Below are 21,155 nucleotides of genomic sequence, written 5' to 3'. Positions count from 1 at the left end.
CTGGGGTTGTTCTGCCTGGAGAAGGTTCTGGGTAGACCTTGCAGCATTTTCCAATACCCAAAGGAGATTGTGAAAAACATGGAGAGAACATTTTTATATGGGCCAGTAGTCATAGGACAAAGGGGAACAGTTTTAAACTGAAAGAGAGCAGGTTCAGATTAGATATTAGGAAGAAATTCTTTACTCAGGTTGGCGAGGCACTGAAAGACGTTGCCCAGAGAGTTGTGGATGCCCCATCCCTGGAAGTGTTCAAGGCCAGGATAGATAGGGCTCTGGGCAACTTGGTCTAGTGGGTGGTCCCTGCCCATTGCAGGGGAGTTGGAACAAGATGATCTTTAATGTCCCTGCTGAGACATTAAAGGCATTCTAGGGTTTTATGAGTGTGCGAATTCACCTTACCTGGACATGGAATGTCAGGAAATGGTTACCGCAGCAAGTCCTGCTTTCTGATTAAACCCCCCAAAGCTACAATATGACAGAATTTGATATGACATGACTTATAGCATGTATTTCCTGACAGAAACTAAATTTTCGATGTGACAGTTTTGCACATTTTTGAAACCTTAATTAAATTCTGCATAATCTCTAGTACAGAATTCTTTTACATTAAACATGCCTAAAACTGAAACTAGCAAGGCAGTTTTTCAGACAGCAATTCGTATGTAATGTTTTGTGGTTGGAGAACAACATTTCCATGTTTGCTGCTGTGTAGCAGGTGGAATCCTAGGAGGGACAGAAAGTAGTTTGTAAGAAAAAAAATTCCAAGTCTTTTGCAAAGTATTTACAGTTTATATCTCAAGCCATGTGAACTTGTCTGAAAAAGGAATGGTCATCTTTATTTGTCCAAAGTAAGCCCAAGATTACTTCCTTCTGAAATGTGTGAATAGGCTTATAGCTTTAATTTTTAATAGTCAAGGATTGAATTAGCTAGTTCTTCAGCTAAATTCTCTTTAACTACCAAATTGCAATTTAACACTGCCAACCATCAGTAATATTTCCTGCTAACTTACTTTCTCTAATGATATCCTCCACTTTTTTCTCCTGCAATTTTGGAGAAACCAAACAGAAAAATCTTTGCTTTAGAGCTTTTCTTCCCCCCTAATTCATGCAAATTGTTCTGCAGAAGAGAGGAGGGAAATAGTCACTTCAATATACTTGGGTGAAGAAAATATATGCAATATATTGATGTCAATTCTTACCTACCAAGGTTAATTCATAGCTACAGTGGAGTCAGGGTTTTAAGAATCTGTACATTTTACAGCAGTTCTTACAGAAATTGTTGCATCACTGCCTTCTGATTTGCATCTCTCATACAAAGTCCAGTGCAAGGCTTCAGAAAGTAAAAGCAATCTCTTGTACTTGGGAATGCTGAAAATTACCGGAACCTGTTACCAAATGTACCAAACCAATCATGAAGTTTTTGATAAACAAAAATCTGATCAAAATGGCACAGAAATTAAAAATCTTTAAATTCTTTATTTGGTATGGCTGAGGGAATGTTTTTGGCTTCATGGTTTCCTGTTCCTCTTTTGCATGCTTAAAATGTGCAATACAGTCCAAAGAGATGGCGCACACAAGTGTCCCATCAACCTGGTAACAGTTGAGCACATACGAAGTTCTTCGTGCACTGCCTTGGATCCACTGCATTGTCTCACCCATTCACACTAGAGGTCACTGTGAGCAAAGGATTAAGCTTGCAAAGGCACGAACACTGATGGATCGATTTACAGGCCAAAATTTGTGGCACACTTTCCAATTTGAAAGGCTGACGCAAACTCATGTTAAATATGTGTGTTAAATATGTTGTTTGAGGGAGACCATGGTACTTAATGTAACCTCATTTACTGACAAAGTATTTACAAGCTGTTAAATAAGAAGTTATTCCTATCAAGAAATCCTTAGTGCTTGAATATGTCCAGTTCAATTTTAGACCAAATTTAATCTCTGGTGACACCAAACTGATTCTTTATAAGAGTTCCAGACTTTGTTGATACTTGTTGCTGTTTTTTCATGTATAAAATTTGAGATACTATTCTTTCCTCCTAGGAAAACTGCCCTGTTTTCTCTAGACTGTGGCAGAACAATACAACTTTGGTTCAGGTGCTGCTTCCAGAGTTAAGTGAGCTGAGTCCCGTTTGTGTTGTGGATTAGGAACGAAATCAGTAGCTGTCTCAGAGTGAAGTTGTGAATAGAACAAATCTAGAACATTCAAGGAACTGAATCAGAGGAGTGCACTCCCCTTTATCTGTTCCAGGGAATGCATCCAACCCAGGGCTTACCTCCCAAGAGCTGCTGTGTCAGGCCTTCCCAGTCTTTCTTATCACCTGCATATCATTGTACCTGTGCCTGGTTTTAAAACCTTTTCCTCTTTCACTGTGCATGTCCACAATTAAAAAAGATGGCTGAGCAGTAAGTGCAAAACTGAACATCTGATGCCACAGAAGTCACCCGTAGCTTCCTTTAGTGTAGGTATTATTTTGAAAAGGAAAATGTTAACCCTTTCCTCATGACTGAGAGAGCTAATGGGAGAATTGAGAGTGATGCTTTTCTATAAAAGCAGTGATGATGAACAATACTTTTGTGCTGCCACCCAGAGTACTTGGCACAAGGACAGTGGAATAAAGAGAGAATAAAAGAGCAGTGGACAGGGAATGATGGTCACATTACCCCACATACTTTAGTGTGTGGAAACAGTTTATGTGGAAGCTACTCCAACCCTGAGGTAACCAGAGGCATATTTAATATGCAGATCTGTGAAGAATAGTCTTCATCACCATCTTCACAAAACTCCTCAATTCCTATTTTAACTGCTTTTTGTGCCCACTTTGTGTTTTTCCTTCAGTTTCCTCCTACCCTCACCTTTTATTAATTCTTTCCACTCTATGTCCATCCAAATGGCACTAACATCTTAGTTGTTCACATCATATTGTTGATTCTCTGGATTCTGTGTCCCTTGTCTCAGTCTGTTTAATGTATTATGCTCTTTCTGACAGAAAATACTTTCCACTTTAGATTACAGAGAGTTTTAAAAAAATAAAATTAAAAAGAAATCTGGTTTTGTGGTCCTTAATCTAATGAATAGTACCCAGATGGTCATGAGGGATGCTGCAGCTTTTATTGCACTAATATTACCGTGATGTGATGCTTCCATCTATTAAATTATACTGTTAAAATGGGTGTAACAGAGTAAACAACAAAACCTATTATTCTGAAATGACACCTCTTGTGTTAATTGGTAAGGTGTGGCAAGAAAAAAAGAGATGATTTTTGAGACAGGTTTTAGGACAGGTTATTTAGCATCACTCAGACATTTTCATTTCCATAACATACTTCCTTTCATAACTACTGAAGATGCACACAGCATTTTTCTATGAATTTTTCAGCTCTTCTTACTCTTACAAGAGCACTGCTGACAAGGTTTTTGCTAAGGTTAACATTTCCAAAGCCATCCAGAGTAACCATGCCAAATCTGTTTCTGAATGTGCCACGGACTACAGAAATGGGCTCTTATTCAGAGGTGTTGTGAAAAACATATGGAGCTGAAGGCCATTCATTGGAATGAATCACACTTCATGCAGGTCTGTTTTCTTGGATGATCACTGCTTTCTCTCTCTTCTAGAAAGACTGATTAAATAGTTTTTCCTCTGGACTGATGAGAAACTGCTTGTTTGCCAGCAATGCTGTGTGATTTCATTTCAGTAATATAGGTAAATCAGTTCAAATTGATGGATTTAATAATAAAATGTATTTTAAATGTTGCATAGCATAATCTTTTGCTGTTGCAAATTAATTTTCTACTAGACAGACCTTTCTTAAACATTTCAATACTAAACACATGCCTAGATACAAAATACAAACTTCACAACAGAATGTGAAAATGTCAGTTTATATTACATGCAGTTTAGCAGAGGCAACAAATGAGTTGCTCAGATTATTAGATATCCCAAGTATATTTCTACAACTCATTGATGATTATATGGAAAAGCAGTTAATTTCAGCCTGTATCTCAGTACTGCACCTCAGATGGTCAGACAGTCATTTCTACTGCATTTCATCATCTTGAGTAAAAAATGTTTACAGAAATCAGCTAAAGTCAAACATCACTCTGTAAACCTTCAAAATACTTGTAAAAGGACTATTGATTCTCTAATACAGAAAGAATGGGTTTTTTACTTTGTTCTTGTTGCAACAAAGTTTTTGTTTAATCTGTGCTGACAGCAACCTCATGCAGTTAAACAAGTGTCTAGTTCTGGACTCCCTAATACAAGGAACATGGAGGCACTGAAGTCAGTCCAACAAAGGCATTAAGATGATGAATGAGCTGGAGCATCTCTCCTATGAAAAAAAGCCAAAAGAGCTGGGCCTGTTGTCAGAGACTGAAATGTTATGGTTAATGGCTTAAACATTGTTATGAAGGAGTTTTGCCCATTATGGGAAAACTGTATAAAGAAGATGCAATCACCAAAGCCCACCCCACCGTGAATATGACTCCTGAGTGCAGCCTTGGACTGTGGGTTAAGCCGGCTAAGGGAACTCGAGATAAGATGACACTATTGCTCAATCATCTCAGGTCTAGAGAAAAGCAAACAAGGCTGAGGGAGAAGAATGCACCCACAAGATAGCCAAACCCAGCAGCTGTTCTGAAAATCATCCCTGGCTGGGCTCGGGTTGGGGAGGCCATAGCCCACAGGCTTATCTGCTATGGCCAGGTTTGCACAGACTGCTCCCCAACCAAAGGGGGAGGAGGAGAGTTTTGGGTGTGTGGCATAACATTTGGTCAGAGGCAGTGAACACCCATCCTCCCTCCCACAAACTGGGCCAGCTGTAAAGCCCCCCACCCCAGGAAGGCCACATCCACAGGACATTCAGTGAGGGGCAGCTGAGGGGGTGTCATAAGACCCCCCAAGTGCTGCCCAGACTGAGTCCAGAGGCCTTGCACCAGAACACTGCATGGGATGCAAAGGGATGCAACAGATCCAGAGTCTGTTGTTAAAGTGTGTCAAACTTGTGCCCCTCAGAGCAGGTACCTGGCTGTTCCCACCTAGCACAAATGTGCATTAGTCTATTGAACCCTGTGTTTTCAGGGGGCCCTCACCACCAAGAAGACCAGATGGAGAGGATCAACGGGACACCACTGGGATCCACAGAGTGATGATATTTTCTACTTAATCGGTCTCTGTCATTATCTTTCTCTCCTCTCACCTCTTTTTCTATTTCTTTCTTTCTCTTTTCTCTCTCTCATTTACTGTTAAATAAAATCCATACTATTGACTTTGGCATATGGTCACATTTGCACCTTGATTCAGGCAGAGGCATCTCATTCTAAAAATTTTAAGAACCTGATCATAACACCTGTTTAGCCCAAAGAGAATACTCAGGAGCATTGATCAATGTATATAAAGACCTGAAGGGAGAGTGTGAAGAGGACGTAGACAGGATCTTTCCAATGGTGCCCATTTACAAGACCAGAGGCAGTGGGCACAAACTGGAACTCAGGAGGTTCCCTCTGAACATGAGGAAGCTCTTTTTTTACTGGGAGGGTGACCAAGCACTGGCACAGGTTGCCCAAGGTGGTGATGGAGTCTCCATCCTCAGAGATACTCTTAAAGCCATCTCAACATGGTCCTGGGCAACCAGCCCTAGGTGGCCCTGCATGAGCAGGAGGGAAGAGCAGCTGACCTCAGGATGTCCCTTCCAACCTCAACCATTCCACTGATGCCATGAGTCATAACTGAAATTTAAATAGGTGCTGTGCCATGTTATTACAGTACTTCCATGTTTCTTCTCTGTAGCTGTAACAATTTGCAACTGTGATAATGCCAGATGGGAACTCATCATTTGTGATAAAGCCAAAGTGAAATCAGTGGAATTGATAATGGAAGTTGTCATCATGTCTGAGTTTGGTTTACTCACAGTAATATTATCTGTATTTATGTAACACATGTGAGTACATAAGGTGTGCGTGACAATTCATTTACTACAAAGGTTTAGTTCGCCTTAACAAAGGACCTGATCAAATTCAGCAATGGCACTAACGTGCATCTTCAGTGTAGGATCAGACTTAAGCAACCACAGAATATTTTACATCAAGCCTTGCTGTTGTGTGGGTTAGTAGCCAGTATGGCAATTTTACCCTTGAACTGAGCTCCTCTGGAATGGCTTCTGCCATGTGTGACTGTGCCTGTGGTGGAAAGCAGCAGGGGAGGCTTTATTTTACACTTCCTTTTTAGTTACTTTTCCAGCTACCACCCTCATTTCCACCTGTTCCGTAAGCATGTTACATCTGTTAAGCACCCCCACTAAATATCAAATCAATTGTATAAAGTAATATCTTGAAGGAAATGTGAATAGCAGGGGGAGCAGATTGCAAGAGAACTTTGTCATATCAGAGTGAAGTCATACTGTCAGTCTTAAGAAACAACAGGTAACACATGGCTGGTATTGCATGTTCCTGATGAAACCACATTACACTCAGACTGCAAGTGATCTTCTTAAAAGTAAATGTGGGGTTCTTTTTCAAATTTAAGTTTATTTTGAAGAAAACAGAACCTTAACATGTTTGCTTAAACTTGTTTTGTTAAAAAAAAAATTTGTTATGCCTTCCAAGGCAAGGAAATGACACTGGGGGCCACATTTTTGTGTGGGGATTAAAAAACTCAACAGATAGTGACCAAGAAGATCTAACTGACGTTTAAAAAACATGAAAGCTCCCCATGATCTCCTGCAAACTTGGAACTTGTGAAAATCAACAAAGTAACTTATTTGAATGACTGCAGTTTAAATTCAATCTCCTACTTTGAATTTGTAGGTTTGTTTGATTGGGATTTTAATTAAAAGCTACTCAAAGTACCACACAGGGACATTGATTTATTTAAGGTAGCTCGAAAATAAAAATTATTTCTAAAAAGTAGTAAGTTCACCATCAAAACAACAGCAACTTACACATAACTTTACAGCTCGCTTCCTGCCCAGAAAACTTCCACATAGGTAGCAGAGATGTAGTAGCAGTAACTTAAAGGACATTTAGAAAAAATCACTCAGTTACCGCCCTTTTTCCCATTCCCTTCGCTCCTATTGCTCTGTACCGAGACACACCGCGCTAGGGGGGAGGGTCGGGTGCAGCACCCGGGTTCGCTCACACCGACCCTGCCGCCGCCACACCGCTGGAGCGGGGCTGCACCCGCACCCCGGGCCCGCCGGCCCCCACCCGCCTCACCCGGCACCGCCATTTTGGAGCTGCCCAAGCCCGCCTCGGCCGCCTCCTTCCTGACACCCCCTCGTCCCCCACGGATGGGCGGCCATCCCCCGCCCGCTGCCACTGCGCGAGGCGCGGCCGCACACGAGAGCAGCCCCCGGTACCGCCGCCAGCCGCCCCTCCGCCGGCCGGCCGGCCCTGCGTGGCCGCCTCCGCCTCCTGCCGCCAGCCCCACCCGGGCCCGGCGGAGCCTCACTGGAGCCCTCCCTGAGAGCGGAGGGCGGTGAGTGGCAGTGGGGTGGGGAGGTGGCAGCGGCCGATGGGCGGGCCGCGGCCGCCCCTAAGGGCTGCGGGCTGCCGGCGGAGCCCCACTCGCCTCCGGAGCTGCGGGGAGATTTGTCATCGGGGGTGTGCGCTGCTGACTTCGCCCGGCCGGGCTCGGTGAGCGTGTGGGGCGGGACCCCGTGCAGGACGGCCCGAGCTGCCAGCCTCCTCACGCCCCTCGCCAGGGCTTCCTGGCCTTCCGGAGTGGCAGGGCCGCCCGGGCACTCCCGGACTTCGCGAGGAGCGAGGCCGAGCGAACTCCGGCGCTCCCGCCTGGGAGCGGCTGGCGGCGGTGGGTGCGGAGTCACCGCGGTGGGTGCGGAGTCACCGCCCGCTGGCTTGTGAGCAACCCGGTGGAAAAGTTGGTGGTGCCCTTTGTAGGACAAGCTGAGAGTGACTTTTGGGACGGGAGTGTTTTTGCGAGCTGGCTGACTGCGAGGTGAGCCTCTGCTCGCGGCTGTGCTGGAGAGGCGCCGGTGCTGCCCGTTCTGGAAGGAGCCGGACCAGTCCGTGCCGCGCATCCCCCGAGGGGCGCCGCGGGTGCGGCCTGGCTGCGCTCGCCGTCCCTCTTACAAAGCGCTAAGGTCAAGTTTAAAACTGGAGGCACAGTAACTTTTGTGATTGTATAATGGTTAAAAATACTCGTGCTGGTTTACCGGGAAGGTATTTTAATCTCTGTATTTTCCGAGGACTGTTTGAAGGTTGAACTGAACTGTGTTGGTTTATTTATAACTTGATGTAGAAACATAATACAGAAATGCATTTACTTGTATCAGTAAAATATTTTCTGCTTTAGGGAAACTTAATTTTGGCAGCCAGGTTGTCAAATTACAAGTAATACGTTTGGCAGTGGCATCATGGCTAGTACTCTTAGCACCCTGTCGTGATTTTAGTGTTCTTTGAGTTGAAAAAGTTGTTAGTGAAGTGGTGTCTTTGGTTTTGGCTATACTACTTTCATCTTTATAAGGACATCTTCAGGTCGGTATTCTGAATTAATTCTGTATTTATACAGAATTTAAAAATACTGGGTTTTGCTAGATACTGTCTACAATGCTCCTTGCAAAGTGCTTAACTTCAGGGAAGTTGCTCTTAAGCAGCAAGAGTTACTATGTGTTGTGCTGTGGTAGTATATGCATACCTTTCTACTTCTGTCTTGTGAAAGCTAAACTTTCAGTAGGGATTTTTATACAAGTTTACTTATTTAGGGAACTTTTTACTACAGAGCAGAGATCCCCTCTTCTTTTTCAGAGGGCTTACAGTTAAAAGGTGTTCTTGTGTAAGGCCTTTCCCTCCCTGCCACATATGAATAAAATTTTCTAAAATTGAGATATAAAGGTATTTAAAGTAAGTTTATTTTGAATCATGGGCATTTAAATTGGTAATGTCCAAAAACAGCATCCTTGGTGGCTCCTCCTCCACTTTCCCATGCAGAATTCTACATCTCCTCCTCCTTTGCCTTCTTACCATTGTCTTTCTCTGTCTCCTGATTAGGTGATGACTGTTAACGAGGCCTTTCATATGAAATTAATTTTTCTATTATTCTAGACTTGTCCATTAAAAGTTAGGGCCTAGTCTTTATTTGTAGCATGTATAAGTAGAACATTAAATTCAAAGAAGTAATTTATATGCAGTATTTACAGGATTGATTAATTAGTTTTAGCATTTATTTACACTTAAAACCCAGTTATTACGAAAAAACGCAGTCGTTGTTCTGGCATAATGCTGAATATATGGTCAGACTCAGTCAACTATAGCTGCTCGTGCTTGGCATTACTGAAGAATGTATAAATAAATCTTGAAGTTGCTATCAGCCTTCTTGCCCTTTTCTAAGCTTTTTGTTCACCTAATTAAACAAATACATTCAGATTTCAAATTTTTATTCAGTTTTACATTGTAATCCTGCTGTTTTATAACTAATCATTATTTTCTTCTTTGGCAGCTAAAATGAATTCAGATCCTGATCCCACCGCAAGTCCCTCTCACCCCCAGCAGCATCTTGGAAGGTCCCAGCTAAATGCTGCTCCTGTGGACCATAGCGAAAACAGTCAGAGATCTGGAACATCTTCAGCAGATTCTGCAGCTTCTTCAGTTCCTGGCAACTCCCGTAGCAGGGAGAAAGCAGAAAAAAAGGGTAAGTATGATAGCAATTCTTATGCAAAATTGGCTTACATTGAACATTGGGAGATTATTGTGTGTATGTTTATTCTAAACTCTGTTTAAAGACACTGTAAAGTAGGAAAATAAATTTCTCCAGTTTGTTTTAACCTGTTGTTGTGGAAGAGTCTTTTCTACTGCAGCTTTCTTTGGGCATATTTTCGAGTTTTCCTATCTTAATTTTTCAGGTTTGTGCAAAGCAATAGGAAAGATGTTTGAAAAATTGGCAGGGAGATTTAATTAAATTTAGCATAATAATGTTTCAATTTCATTTCTTTATTTGGCTAGAACACATGCTAACTGTAGCTTTAATATGAATTCTAATGTGGCTGCATAAGATACTACTGTAATGTAGACTGAGGGAGTAATAAGCTGGTACACGAAGCCAAAATTGAAGTTAATGTTAGCAGTAAGATAAGAATTTAGATTTACAGTCATGATACACCGTGAAAGGCAGAATGACGAGGTTCTTTTCCCCCACTTGCTGTGAAACCATTCAGTTTCAAAGATTGTGGAAACTGATGGGATGAGAGAAAAGTCTTGTGTGAAATGTAGAACAAAAAATGCCTAGGTCCTCCTGTATTCACCTGCTGAGTTCCACTTTTAATTCAGTTTGTCAGCTACCACTTGTGCAAGATGGTCATGTGCTCAGGGTCTAGCAAATCTACTGCTCTTTAGCTTTCTTTAGAATTGGACTTTTGATTGTGAAACTGCTTATGTACATGCCCTTATATTCACAAATATGAGTCTCTCTACTGAAGATAATAAGGCTATCTAAGAGTTTAATAAATGTGTGAATATCATGTGGCAAATACCAGGCGCAACTGAGCTCTGCTCATAGTTCAGGCCAGTATTATGGCTGTGTCAGCAAATCTATTGTGTGCATCTAATTCAGAATTGACTGTTGGAACCTTCTGGGTTCCCTATTGCACACGGAGGAGAATTTTTTTGGGATACCTGAATTTGTGACGTGCCTCACTTTTCAGGACCAATTTTGTCATCTAACCCATCTGTAAAAGAATTGAGAGATTATGGAGATTTGACACTTCTAACATTAATTACATGATAATTTAGAGTCAGTGCTAATAGGTATGTTTTCTTTCTTCATTTTCCAGTTTCTTAGTATGCTTCAGCAGGGAAAGAATAGCAACTATAATAGGAATATGGTATGAAGTTATCTTGGGCTTAGTTATAACACGATTTGAAAGAGCAATACATAGGTTTCTGTTGGTGGTTCATGCAAGATTCTGAAAATCAATACAAGCTATTTAGCAGTATTTTGCACACAGGTTCTGTCAGGTATTCTTCTCTAGCTAATTTGGATATTTTCTTACTCTGCACAAATGTAGGACTTTTAAAATCCCACTGATTTTTATCTTAGTTCTCTTTACACTCCTGTGCATTTGCTAATGATTCCTACGTATGCAGCATTGTATTAGAGATGCTGCTTATTTGTGCTTCAGTAAAAGAGGGCTTTTGAGTATTGATGTATTTCTCCATTTCAGTTGTGACTCATTCCTGATTACTTTAAATCTCTTCCCATTAAAATAATATTGGTGCCTGGTGCCACTGTCATTGCCCTTCCTGTGCCCTTCTTATTATACGCAAATATTTAACACAGCAGAATGAGTTACCATTACTGTTGTGTCTTGCTGGAGTCTCTAAAAACCATGATTTTAGTGGATTTAGATAGAAAATATCTTCAATAACATATAATACACTATTTTCTTATATGGCTGGTTTAGAGTTATGCCATTTGTCATAGTGCTAACAGTTTCCAGAACTGTATTAAAATAAAGGAAGTTCTGGGCATCAGTACTTAGAAATGGGCATTTTAGTAGGACTTCAGAAAGAAGTACAAGTAAAAATACAAATTCAAAGATGTGCATGTGAAAACAAATACAAAAGAAAGTGTTATCTCAAACAGAAAATTGGCACTTCAGCAGTTCTCAAAATATAAGAACTGACACAGAATGTGTTCCTTGGAGTCACTAGAGTCCTTACCAATAAATAACATTCAAGTTGCTGATAGGTCTAGGAAAAGTGAAGGATTTGGACTCTCAGCCATGGTGTGTTGTGATTTAGCCTTATGAAAGGAAATGTGCTCCAGACCAAATGTTCTGGGAAGGGCTGCTCTGACTTCTTTCTTGGAAGATTTAGAAGTTGGGTAATGTTCAATAGTCACTACGATCGTGACTAACTCAGAGCAATGTAGAAGAGGACAGAAAAGACCAGTGCACTGATGTACAGAAAGCTATCTCAAATCTTACTGAATATGTAGAACACTTCTCTTTAATGGTGATTTAGATATCTTGCTCAAATTTAAATTACTTCTATTACAAATTTAAGTTTGTATAATTTTCAATAAATCAACTGTGATTTCTGTTTGAGGAGATGCACACTGTACATCTTAATTATCTGGAAAGGCAGTTTCACCTCAGGACTATCTGCCACACACCCATGTGTCCTTCTCCCACAGAAGGTCACTGGTATCCTGGGCTACAGTAGTTGAAACATTGTCCAGCAGGTGAGGGGAGATCCTTCCCATCCAGTGAGCACTGGAGTGCTTCATCCAGTTCTGGGCTTCTGAGTACAAGAGAGACATGGAGAGAGTTCAGCAAAGGGCCACAGAGATGATGAATGGGCTGCAGCAGCTCTCCTGTGGGAGACAGCTGAGAGAGCTGGGGCTTTTCAGCCTGGGGGTGAGAAAGCTCAAGGGGGATCTATCAATGTGCATAAATAGCTGAAGGTAGGATGCAAAAAGAATGGAGCCAGGGTCTTTCCAGTAGTCCCCAATACAAAGACCAGAGGCAGCTGGCACAAACAGGAGGTTCCCTTGGACCATCAGTAAATACAATTTTTGTTTTTTCTTGTGGGAGTGACTGTGCCCTGGCACAGGTTGTCCAGAGGCGATGGAGTCTCCATCCTTTGAGATACTCAAAAACTGTGTGGACACGGTCCTGGGCAGCCAACTTAGGTGGACCTGCATGAGCAGAGGGGTTGGAACAGATGACTTTCAGAGGTCCCTTCCAACCTCAATCATTTTGCTCTTTCTTGTAATACTCTTAATAGTGTATCTGTATTTATTATCTGTGCTTTTTCTTCTGGTTTTTCTTAGTGTACACTGTGTTTAAGGCTATAGCATCAAAGTGAATTTCTTGTAATACTCTTAATAGTGTATCTGTATTTATTATCTGTGCTTTTTCTTCTGGTTTTTCTTAGTGTACACTGTGTTTAAGGCTATAGCATCAAAGTGAATGTTAAGTAATTTGTTTCCTGGAAGCACACATCACATCGTCTATTCCTACAGCATTATCCATACCTTGTAGTGTAATCCAGCAAATTAAGGAATGTCTTGGCTCTGACTCAGTAAAGCACTTAAGCACACACCTATCCTCAGCTGTGCAGGTATTTCCTTTAGCTCAACCTCTTATACTGCCATTTTTTTCTTAGCAGTTTTTCATATATTTTTTTCTATATTCTGCTAATGGATCATTAGGTAGTGTTTATATTACTCCATGTATAATTTCTTTCACAACAGGATGTAACAGTACTTTGAGAGTTTATTGAGCAAATTGAATCTGGGTTTAATGAAAAAAATGTTCAGTCATTAGGGTAATTTATAGATACTGTTTTTGTTGTGTTAAATAAGAAAAGGAGGGCATTTGTAGTTCTACCCTAAAGTCTTGCATTCTACTTACGTATGTTGTTGGGGTTTGTGTGTGTAGGAATGGAATGAATATCAATATGGCAGCTTTCATGTTTAAAAATAAATGTGAAAAAAAATGGTTACTCTTTGAAGGATATTCATGGGCAGGTAGCTTATTAGTGAGGAAAGCTTATACACTACTAATTAGGGCTCCTGAAATCTTAAAGCCATTGAGTCATCAGGATCCATGTAAGCAAATTACAGGAGAGTTCTTGTATAGCAGAGAGGACCAGTGTCTGCGTGCTAGTGAAGTCTGTTGAAATAGACTAAGACTCTAATCTCTGTAAGACACTGTTACACCTCTCAGGTGCACAGGCCCCTCACTTTCTGTCCAGGTGCTATATACCCCTTTCTGGTTTCTGTGTTTCATCCACTCTGTAGAATCTCCTTCCTTCAGATACAGCCCTAAAGCAGTGTGAAAAGAGAGAGCACGGATGAGAACTCTGGAGCTCCCAACACCAAATCCTCCAAGTAAGCTTAAAAACATCATTCTTGCTAGTGAAACCATTTCCTCTACTTATACACAAAGCAGAGCTGGGAAAAAAGCACTTTCAGTGTGGTGACTTAGTTACCATGTGAGTATCTGTTACTGCTGCTCTTAATGTTTTTTTGAAAGAGATGCCTGAATTCACGGGTAAGTGCCCTGTATTGCTGAGTTAGAAAGTAGATTTATGTGTCCCAGAAGATGTTTTACTTCTGGTTCAGATGAAAGGAAAGCAGAGTTGAGAGAAACTTTTCACAATAAGATGGTGATCAATACTTGACTGTGATGTCTGGATTTGAGTAACAGCTTCAGCCACAACGGTGACATAAACTGGATGACTCTCACCCCAGGTGAACATTTATTGTGCTGCAGGTTATCTGGAAGAGTTAGCATTTCTTGTAATGCTCGAATACATTCAAGCATGTAGTGTCTTTCTTTGACTGTTTGCCAGTGAGCAGGTAAAAGAGGTCATGCTAGGGTACTAGAGAAACTGGGGGTAGTGTGAAGATGATAATTTTTCATACTAGAGAATCCGGGGGTAGTGTGAAGATGGTAATTTTTCATATGTGCATAAAACAGATTTTTACTGGTTTATTACATCATTCATGCACATTTGTTAGCCAATAAGTTTGGAAAGGTGAAATTGCAAAGCTAAATTGCAGTGCTTGAAGAAAGGTCTCTTTGGTTAAGGAACTAGTTGGAGTTTTTTTGTCTGTGATTTTGCTGTAATCTCTTGTTCTAGAATTGAGAACATATGGGAAGGTGTTTGTACAGAGAACTTTGCAGACAGAAATCAATTTCTTGTATTTTGTTTGTAGATATACAGAGTTCTGAGTGTACTTAGGTTATGAGGGGGTTTTGTATCTGTAGGAAGAGAATTATTTTATTAATTGACTGACTTTGAATTTATAAATAGTAAAAAAATCTTTTAAACAGTTTACAATTCATTGCAACAATTTACAACAGTGTGTCTGTCTCCAAGGCATTGCTAAATGATAGCTAACAAATAGGGAACCTTTCTAATTTACAAATATTTTCCAAGTGTTAGCCTCTTCCACTTAAGGTTACCAAGAACCTTTACTTCAAAGCTCTATTTTAGCACTTCTGTGTCTTTGCTTTTCGGCAGTTAGGTATTACAGACTAACTCGAGGCAAAGTGAAATGTTTGTGCAAAGCTTGAAGAAATCTCAGAAAAATCTTTGGTTATTTGAAGGAGAGGATTTTGCCTGAAGTATTAATTACTTAACAATTTATCTGTTAGTTTATTAATGCCACTTCAGACTTTACCTTTAAATTCTCAGGCTCCTGGAAAACTCAGTTGCCAGGCTTTGCTGTGGGAGAGAAAGGATTCTATCCAAACAAAAGTTAATGACTCTATTTGCTGATAAAATTTTGGGACATCATCATCGTTGGTGCAGAACAATGGAAATGGGCTTTTTGGTGTCTGCTGCTATTGTCAGCAACATGCTGGTATTTTTACCCTATATGGGATGAGAATTGAACACCCATTTATTTGAGGAAACATTCTCCATCTTTCCCTCTTCCACCATTTTGAAATACATAAATAGTTTTTTTGGCTGATAGCAAAGATGCTATTACTGCTAACAATTTTTTACATTCACATGATGAACCAGATTATGAGAAGTGCCCTACCTCAGTCTTCATCTATTATTTTCCAGGTGGATCGATTTCTTAATCTGTTTATGATAACAAAATTTCTAGCATAGTTCCAGGGTGCTGGAAGAAATGAGGGTACAAGTGGAGGAGTATATTCATCTTAGTAAATTATGTAATGAAATGGGAGTGGCCCTGTAAATTCTTTGGTGCGAAGGACTCAACATTCCTTTTGTACAAATTTAAAAGTTTAATCTAATGGTTGGAATCTTTCTATTCAGTTTCCTTCGAAAGGGATCCAGTAGGTGTGTTCCACTGTGCAGACAAATCCCTGTTACAGTACAGTAATCAAGGAGAGACTTGGAGCTGTTGTGTTGCTGGAGGGGCCCTTGCAGCAGCCGCAGCCCCACTTCATTGTTAAAGTCAGAAGGTGAGACTGGGAACAGTAAACTGGGAAGTAAAGCTAATCCTTTGAAAAGTTAGTTAATTAGAAGTTAATTATTATTAAGTAGGTCACTGTGCATTTGCTAAACATTTGGAATGGTCCTTTTTTAAGGGCCCCTCTGTTTTGACAGCAAATGGACTGGTGGAGTGTCAATGTGGTGAAGTGCTCAAACTGCAGAATTGCTGAAATTCCATGAGCATTTTGCAGGTTGTTATGATAATTTCTGTCTGCACCTACAAAAATATGTGGACTTGGTGAGCTCTGTGGTCTCAACTTCTCACATTGCTTTTCATTGCTTTTTCTTTTTTTTTTTTTTTTTTTGGTGGAAAGGGTTAATATTGATGGTTATCAACTAACAAATGACAAAATGCTAATTTACTTGTAACTCTACAGTTTTCGAACTGCAGATTTATGTCAGATTTATCCCAGCTCATTCATAAAGGATTCATCAGAGATGCCTGCATAGAAAAAGCAGCAGGACTGGCTCATTAGTTATGTGTAAAATTATTTTAATGACTTTAAAAGATCATTGTACAGTAATAGCTATGCTAGAAAAATACGGCTTTGGAGAATAGTTTTTCCTCCACTTTTAAAATTTATAGTCTATAATATCGCTCTTAGTCTTCCACCTACATGCTTTTTTTTTATTGCTCTCCTGACAATTTATGTTCATTTTGTGGGGGTGCAGAAGTTGTTCCCATTTCAATTTAATGCTATTTGATGACTTGCAGTTGTGGTGTGACTAAGACTATTACCATATCTACAAATGCATTGCTTGTCCCAGAGAAAGTAGCGTTGAGTCCTAGACTTGAACAGCTCTGTAAACAAATGTTATTCTCTTCTCTCCCATCCCTATTATTACCTTTTAAAATAGAATGCCTGCCAAAGTATGCTAATATAAGAACTCCGAATTGTTCTTGGGACAAGTAGGACCATCTTAAGATCTGATCATGGAGGTTAAAAGCGTAAAAGAAAAACATGCAATGTACTCTTAATTAAACCTAGTTCTTAATATGCAGTTAAGAATCCAGGCTTCTGAATGGATTAAAGGATTCAGCACTCATGGATGAGCAGCTAAGCATCTAAAGTTAATAAAACCTTTTTTCAAATCATTGATGTATGTTGTGCAAAGTATTTCTTCTTCATCTCCAGTCAGTTCCTCTGTGTCATTATATTTGATATGTACAAATCATGTTGATGACGTGACACTTGATGCCAGCTTTTAAGTGGAATGTCAGTCTTTCCAGAAACTTTACTCCTACATAGTTACTGCACACAATACCACTGAACTTTTGGAACTTGTGGAAAGTGAGTAGGAGGATTTCTCTAGAGACTCAGACTGGCTCTGGTGAACACTGAAAGCTCAACAGTACAATCCAGTGAAACAAAAAAGCTCTTAGGATCTGCATTTATTGTTGTAAAATGTACAGATCAACTTTTTTCTAAAAGTACATTGATAATGGAGTACTACCATATTCTACCTGTGGTTGAATGAAAGAGATTGAACATCTTTCCCTTTGGAGATAAGCTTACACAGCAGCCTCTAACAAAAGAAATTATTTTTATTTTGTCATTAGTTGTGTATGCCTTTACTCCTTAGTGTGTCTGAGATTCTAGAAAGCTTGTTTCATACTGAAAACAAAACCTGTAATAAAAAGCTGTATGCTGTTCCCTGAAATTGTTGAATTTGTTTCTTTTTTTTAATTAACAGATTTCTGCTTACAGAAAGAACTTTTCCTGCATAAAATCCTGTGTAACACTATCAGAATTACCACTATACACTTCCAAGAGGCACTGGAGGTGTTATGTAGGACGTGACTCCAAAAGGAGTACATTCTAGGCAGATTCTCACAAAATGTGTTGCTCTCCCTGTTTTAGTTGATACCCATGGGCAGCCACCCCTGTAAGCTTTCATTTTCCTACTTTTTCTTGATTATTTATTGCTTGACAAATATGCTTCCATTATTTACTTTTTATGTGCATGCAGTCTTTTTGCCTGCTTCCTACCCAATGTTCTAAAATTTCCTTCATACTAGCAAATGAGCTATTACTGAAAATCCACCATAAAAGAATTTTCTATTGCTAGTATATTTAATTCGTGAAAATTGTTAATGCAAATTCATTGACTCCTCTAACATAAATTAACTGGTTCATGTTTATGACAGAGTGTAATTTCTGATGATTCAGTCATGCTTTGGGGTTTGGTTTTTTTGTTGCTGTTTTTTGCTTTCTGTTTTTTTAAAGTAGCACAGTAAAACCACATGATTACAATACAATCCTGTCATAGTTTTGAACAGTGCAGTAAGACCTCTACTGACTTCATGAGATGCTGGAACTTTTTCTGACTGTACTGTAGCAAAGGTAAACACTGGATGAACAGAGAACAAGACTGATGAAAGCTGAGCTATAGGAGAATTCCCTTTCAGCGGTTGTCTGAGAATCCCATTCAGTGATGCAGAGCTGAAAGATGCCAGGGCCTCAAAGTAGTCTGCAAATACGGAGGTTTTGCAGGTGGGTGATCTTTAGCAGCTGGATGCTTGGTTTTTAAGAAACCAAATTATGATTTTTCTTGTAGTTAATTTTGGGTTATTTCTAGAGAAGGCACTGAAATCCAGGGAACAGAACACATTTCAGCACTCTTAAATGCAAACTGAGGATGAAAAATTAATATTAAAAACTGACTGGCTTCTAGCAAGATGATTATCTTTGTAAGTATTTATGGTAATAGTTAAGGTGATGTGGTCCTTTGGTGTATTGCCCTAAATTCTTTTGGCACAGGATTCATAGCATGTTTTTGACCTGTTACTGGCTATTTCTTTTTCAGTCTAATCCAATGCTGGGTTACATAGCGGAATTTTAATTTTTTCTCTGATGACACTTTTGGAAAAGAGTACCTTTGTGATTCTGAACTTAATTGTAGAACAGTTAGACCCTATCTGGAAGTACTACTTAGGCACTTTTATTAATACTAAGAATGGGATAAGCTTTGCATGTTGCACTTCAGAGGCATATTTTAATGGAAATTCCTAGACATAAAAAATAAGTAAAAATCCAGCTTCAAGTTTGTCATAATGGAAGTCATAAAGAGGCTTTTTCAAATAGAAATAGTTCTATATCTGTCTTTTCTGTGCCATGTCAGTCTCCACCTACACATTCATTTGTTCATCTTACCTTGTGGAGCATGGTGGGAGGAGTGGAGTTTAGCAGTGAACATACTAGTATCCTCTCACAGTAGAAGCAAGTAATTTTCCTTGTAATTCAGACAGTACTCCCTTTCAGATTCAATTACAGTAAAGCCTTCCTGCTAAAGCAGTAAAATGATGTATGCCTGAAGCTCCAAGTAAGTACAGTGCTGTGCAATGTGACAAAGTTCAGTTCAGACATCAGTGGTCTTCATGGTATATAGAGACTTTGTTCATAAGTGGGAGAAGATCTAATGTCAAAGAAGACATTCTTCACTCCCTGCTCCCACCCCAGTAATTTAGCTGGCAGAAATGCCTGGGGATGAAATCTTGTTCCATGCTACTCTATCAAATGTCTCAATTACTCTTGTCAGTTAATAACATGACCCTGAGGGAGATGCCTGACATCCTGTGACTTCTTATAAGTAGAAAACCCACTTAACTTAAGTAGTGAGCTTTTGGAATAAAGCTAATATAAACAAGAAGTGCAGTTTTTCTTCCTCTGGATGCCATCCAGCTTTTTCTTATACCTGAACTAACATGGGTGTGTTCCAGTTTATGAAGGCTCACTGAAGTTGCTGTCAATACTCAGTGCTAATGCTAGAGGTTGGTGATCGGCTTTTTCAGGTTCAAGATTCTTGTTCCTTTTCTCATGAGAATCATTTACAGAGTTATTTACAGCACGCCTGTTAGAGCCAGGGGCTTTTTCTAAATGCAGTGCTAGTGCTGTCCTTCCTTTATTCAAAGGAAGGACAAAGTATTCTTTAGGCTACTTTTAAAAAGCCTTTTAAAACTCGTAGAAATATTTGGCGTTGGCCAAATATTTTTAATCTGTTCATTCCCTTTGGTTTTTGTATTTGGAAAGACATTGAATAGTGTCTCTGTTAACCTTCTCCATTTCATTCTCAGTTTCTTCCCCAGGTTATAAAGCTCTGATAATAGTGCCTTATTAGCACTGAGGTGTTTTTTTCGTGTTACGCTGAGTGATAATAGTTCAGAGCTTATCATTGTGCGTGCAGTGATAAAGTGCCTTCGTGGTTTGCTGCATTTCATCTGGCCGTTTATCACTTAATTAGTCATTAAATCTTTCTGCTGGTTTTGCTTGAGTTTTTTGTAGTTGTTTTTTCCTGGATAACAAAGAATCATCAACAGATTTTGGCACCTTGGTTATCAGCCCCTTTTTTTTTCATTCATGTACAAATGTATTGAATGATTTAGGCCTTGTTTTATATCCCTGTATGTCTAAACTGATAATCTTTCCCCTGGGAGAATGAAAGCTGTGTTTTTTGAATCTTCATATTCTATTTCTTAATCTCTCACTTTTCCATGTAACAACCTGCATTCTAATTTGTTTAGAGGACTTATGTGAGAAGCCTTTCTCCCTGTCTTTGGAGATGGAAATATGAGCTGGATCCACCTGTTTAACCCAGTATATCTTTTTTTCTTAATTAGGAAAAAAAATGGGTTTGTATCTTTTGGTTTCTCCAACTACTTAACATATAAAGTTATTTATTAAATGTATTTAAAATTACATCCTGTTTCCGAATGTATAATTTTCTGGGATGTAGTTGAGGTCATTTTTGTTGCTTTCTGGCCTTTTTGTGGCTCTCTTTTTTGTCAGTGTATCTTAGTCGTGTTTGCTCAGACAAAAGATTAAAGAAACTACATTTAAAACTGTATACCAAAACCTAAAATTTGCAAAATCGTTTGGAAGACTGCCTACTTACCTTTGCTTGGCTTACTTTACTGGGCAACCTTGATAACAGTTTTCACCTGTGTCAACTGTCAGATCTTCTCATGTAACAGTGAAAATGGTTATGTATTTTTCTAGGTGAGTGCTCAGTGAGCTTGGAGGTGTGTTCCCACTGGGTAGGACTGAACATCATTTGTGTTGTGCATATGCTTAGCTCTTCCTGACTGTTTTCAGTCACTTCAGGAATACTTACTGAACTATACAATGGGAAGGCCAATCCAGAAATCCTGTTTCGTATCTTGTCATCTCAGATCCCTTATTCTCCCCAACACATGGGTTTTTTCCTCCTCCTCCTC

General features: G+C 39.8%; 1 protein-coding gene across 2 annotated transcripts in view; it reads left to right on the top strand.

The window, feature by feature from the left end:
• The first annotated feature begins 7,547 nt into the window (after positions 1–7,547).
• Positions 7,548–21,155, top strand: part of WFS1 (wolframin ER transmembrane glycoprotein) — a 33,205-nt gene continuing 19,597 nt past the window's right edge. The window contains exons 1-2 of one of the 2 annotated variants that reach the window (XM_032109281.1): positions 7,548–7,636; positions 9,459–9,650. In XM_032109281.1, the coding sequence (XP_031965172.1) occupies positions 9,464–9,650 (187 nt within the window). In that variant the 5' untranslated portion in view covers positions 7,548–7,636; positions 9,459–9,463. Of the gene's footprint in view, positions 7,637–7,773; positions 7,959–9,458; positions 9,651–21,155 lie in introns of those variants that run through there. The other variant, XM_032109282.1, reaches the window with a different exon arrangement.

This window comes from Corvus moneduloides, chromosome 5 (assembly GCF_009650955.1).
Source record: "Corvus moneduloides isolate bCorMon1 chromosome 5, bCorMon1.pri, whole genome shotgun sequence".
NCBI lineage: Eukaryota > Metazoa > Chordata > Aves > Passeriformes > Corvidae > Corvus > Corvus moneduloides.
This window is presented reverse-complemented; position numbering and strand designations above follow the sequence as displayed.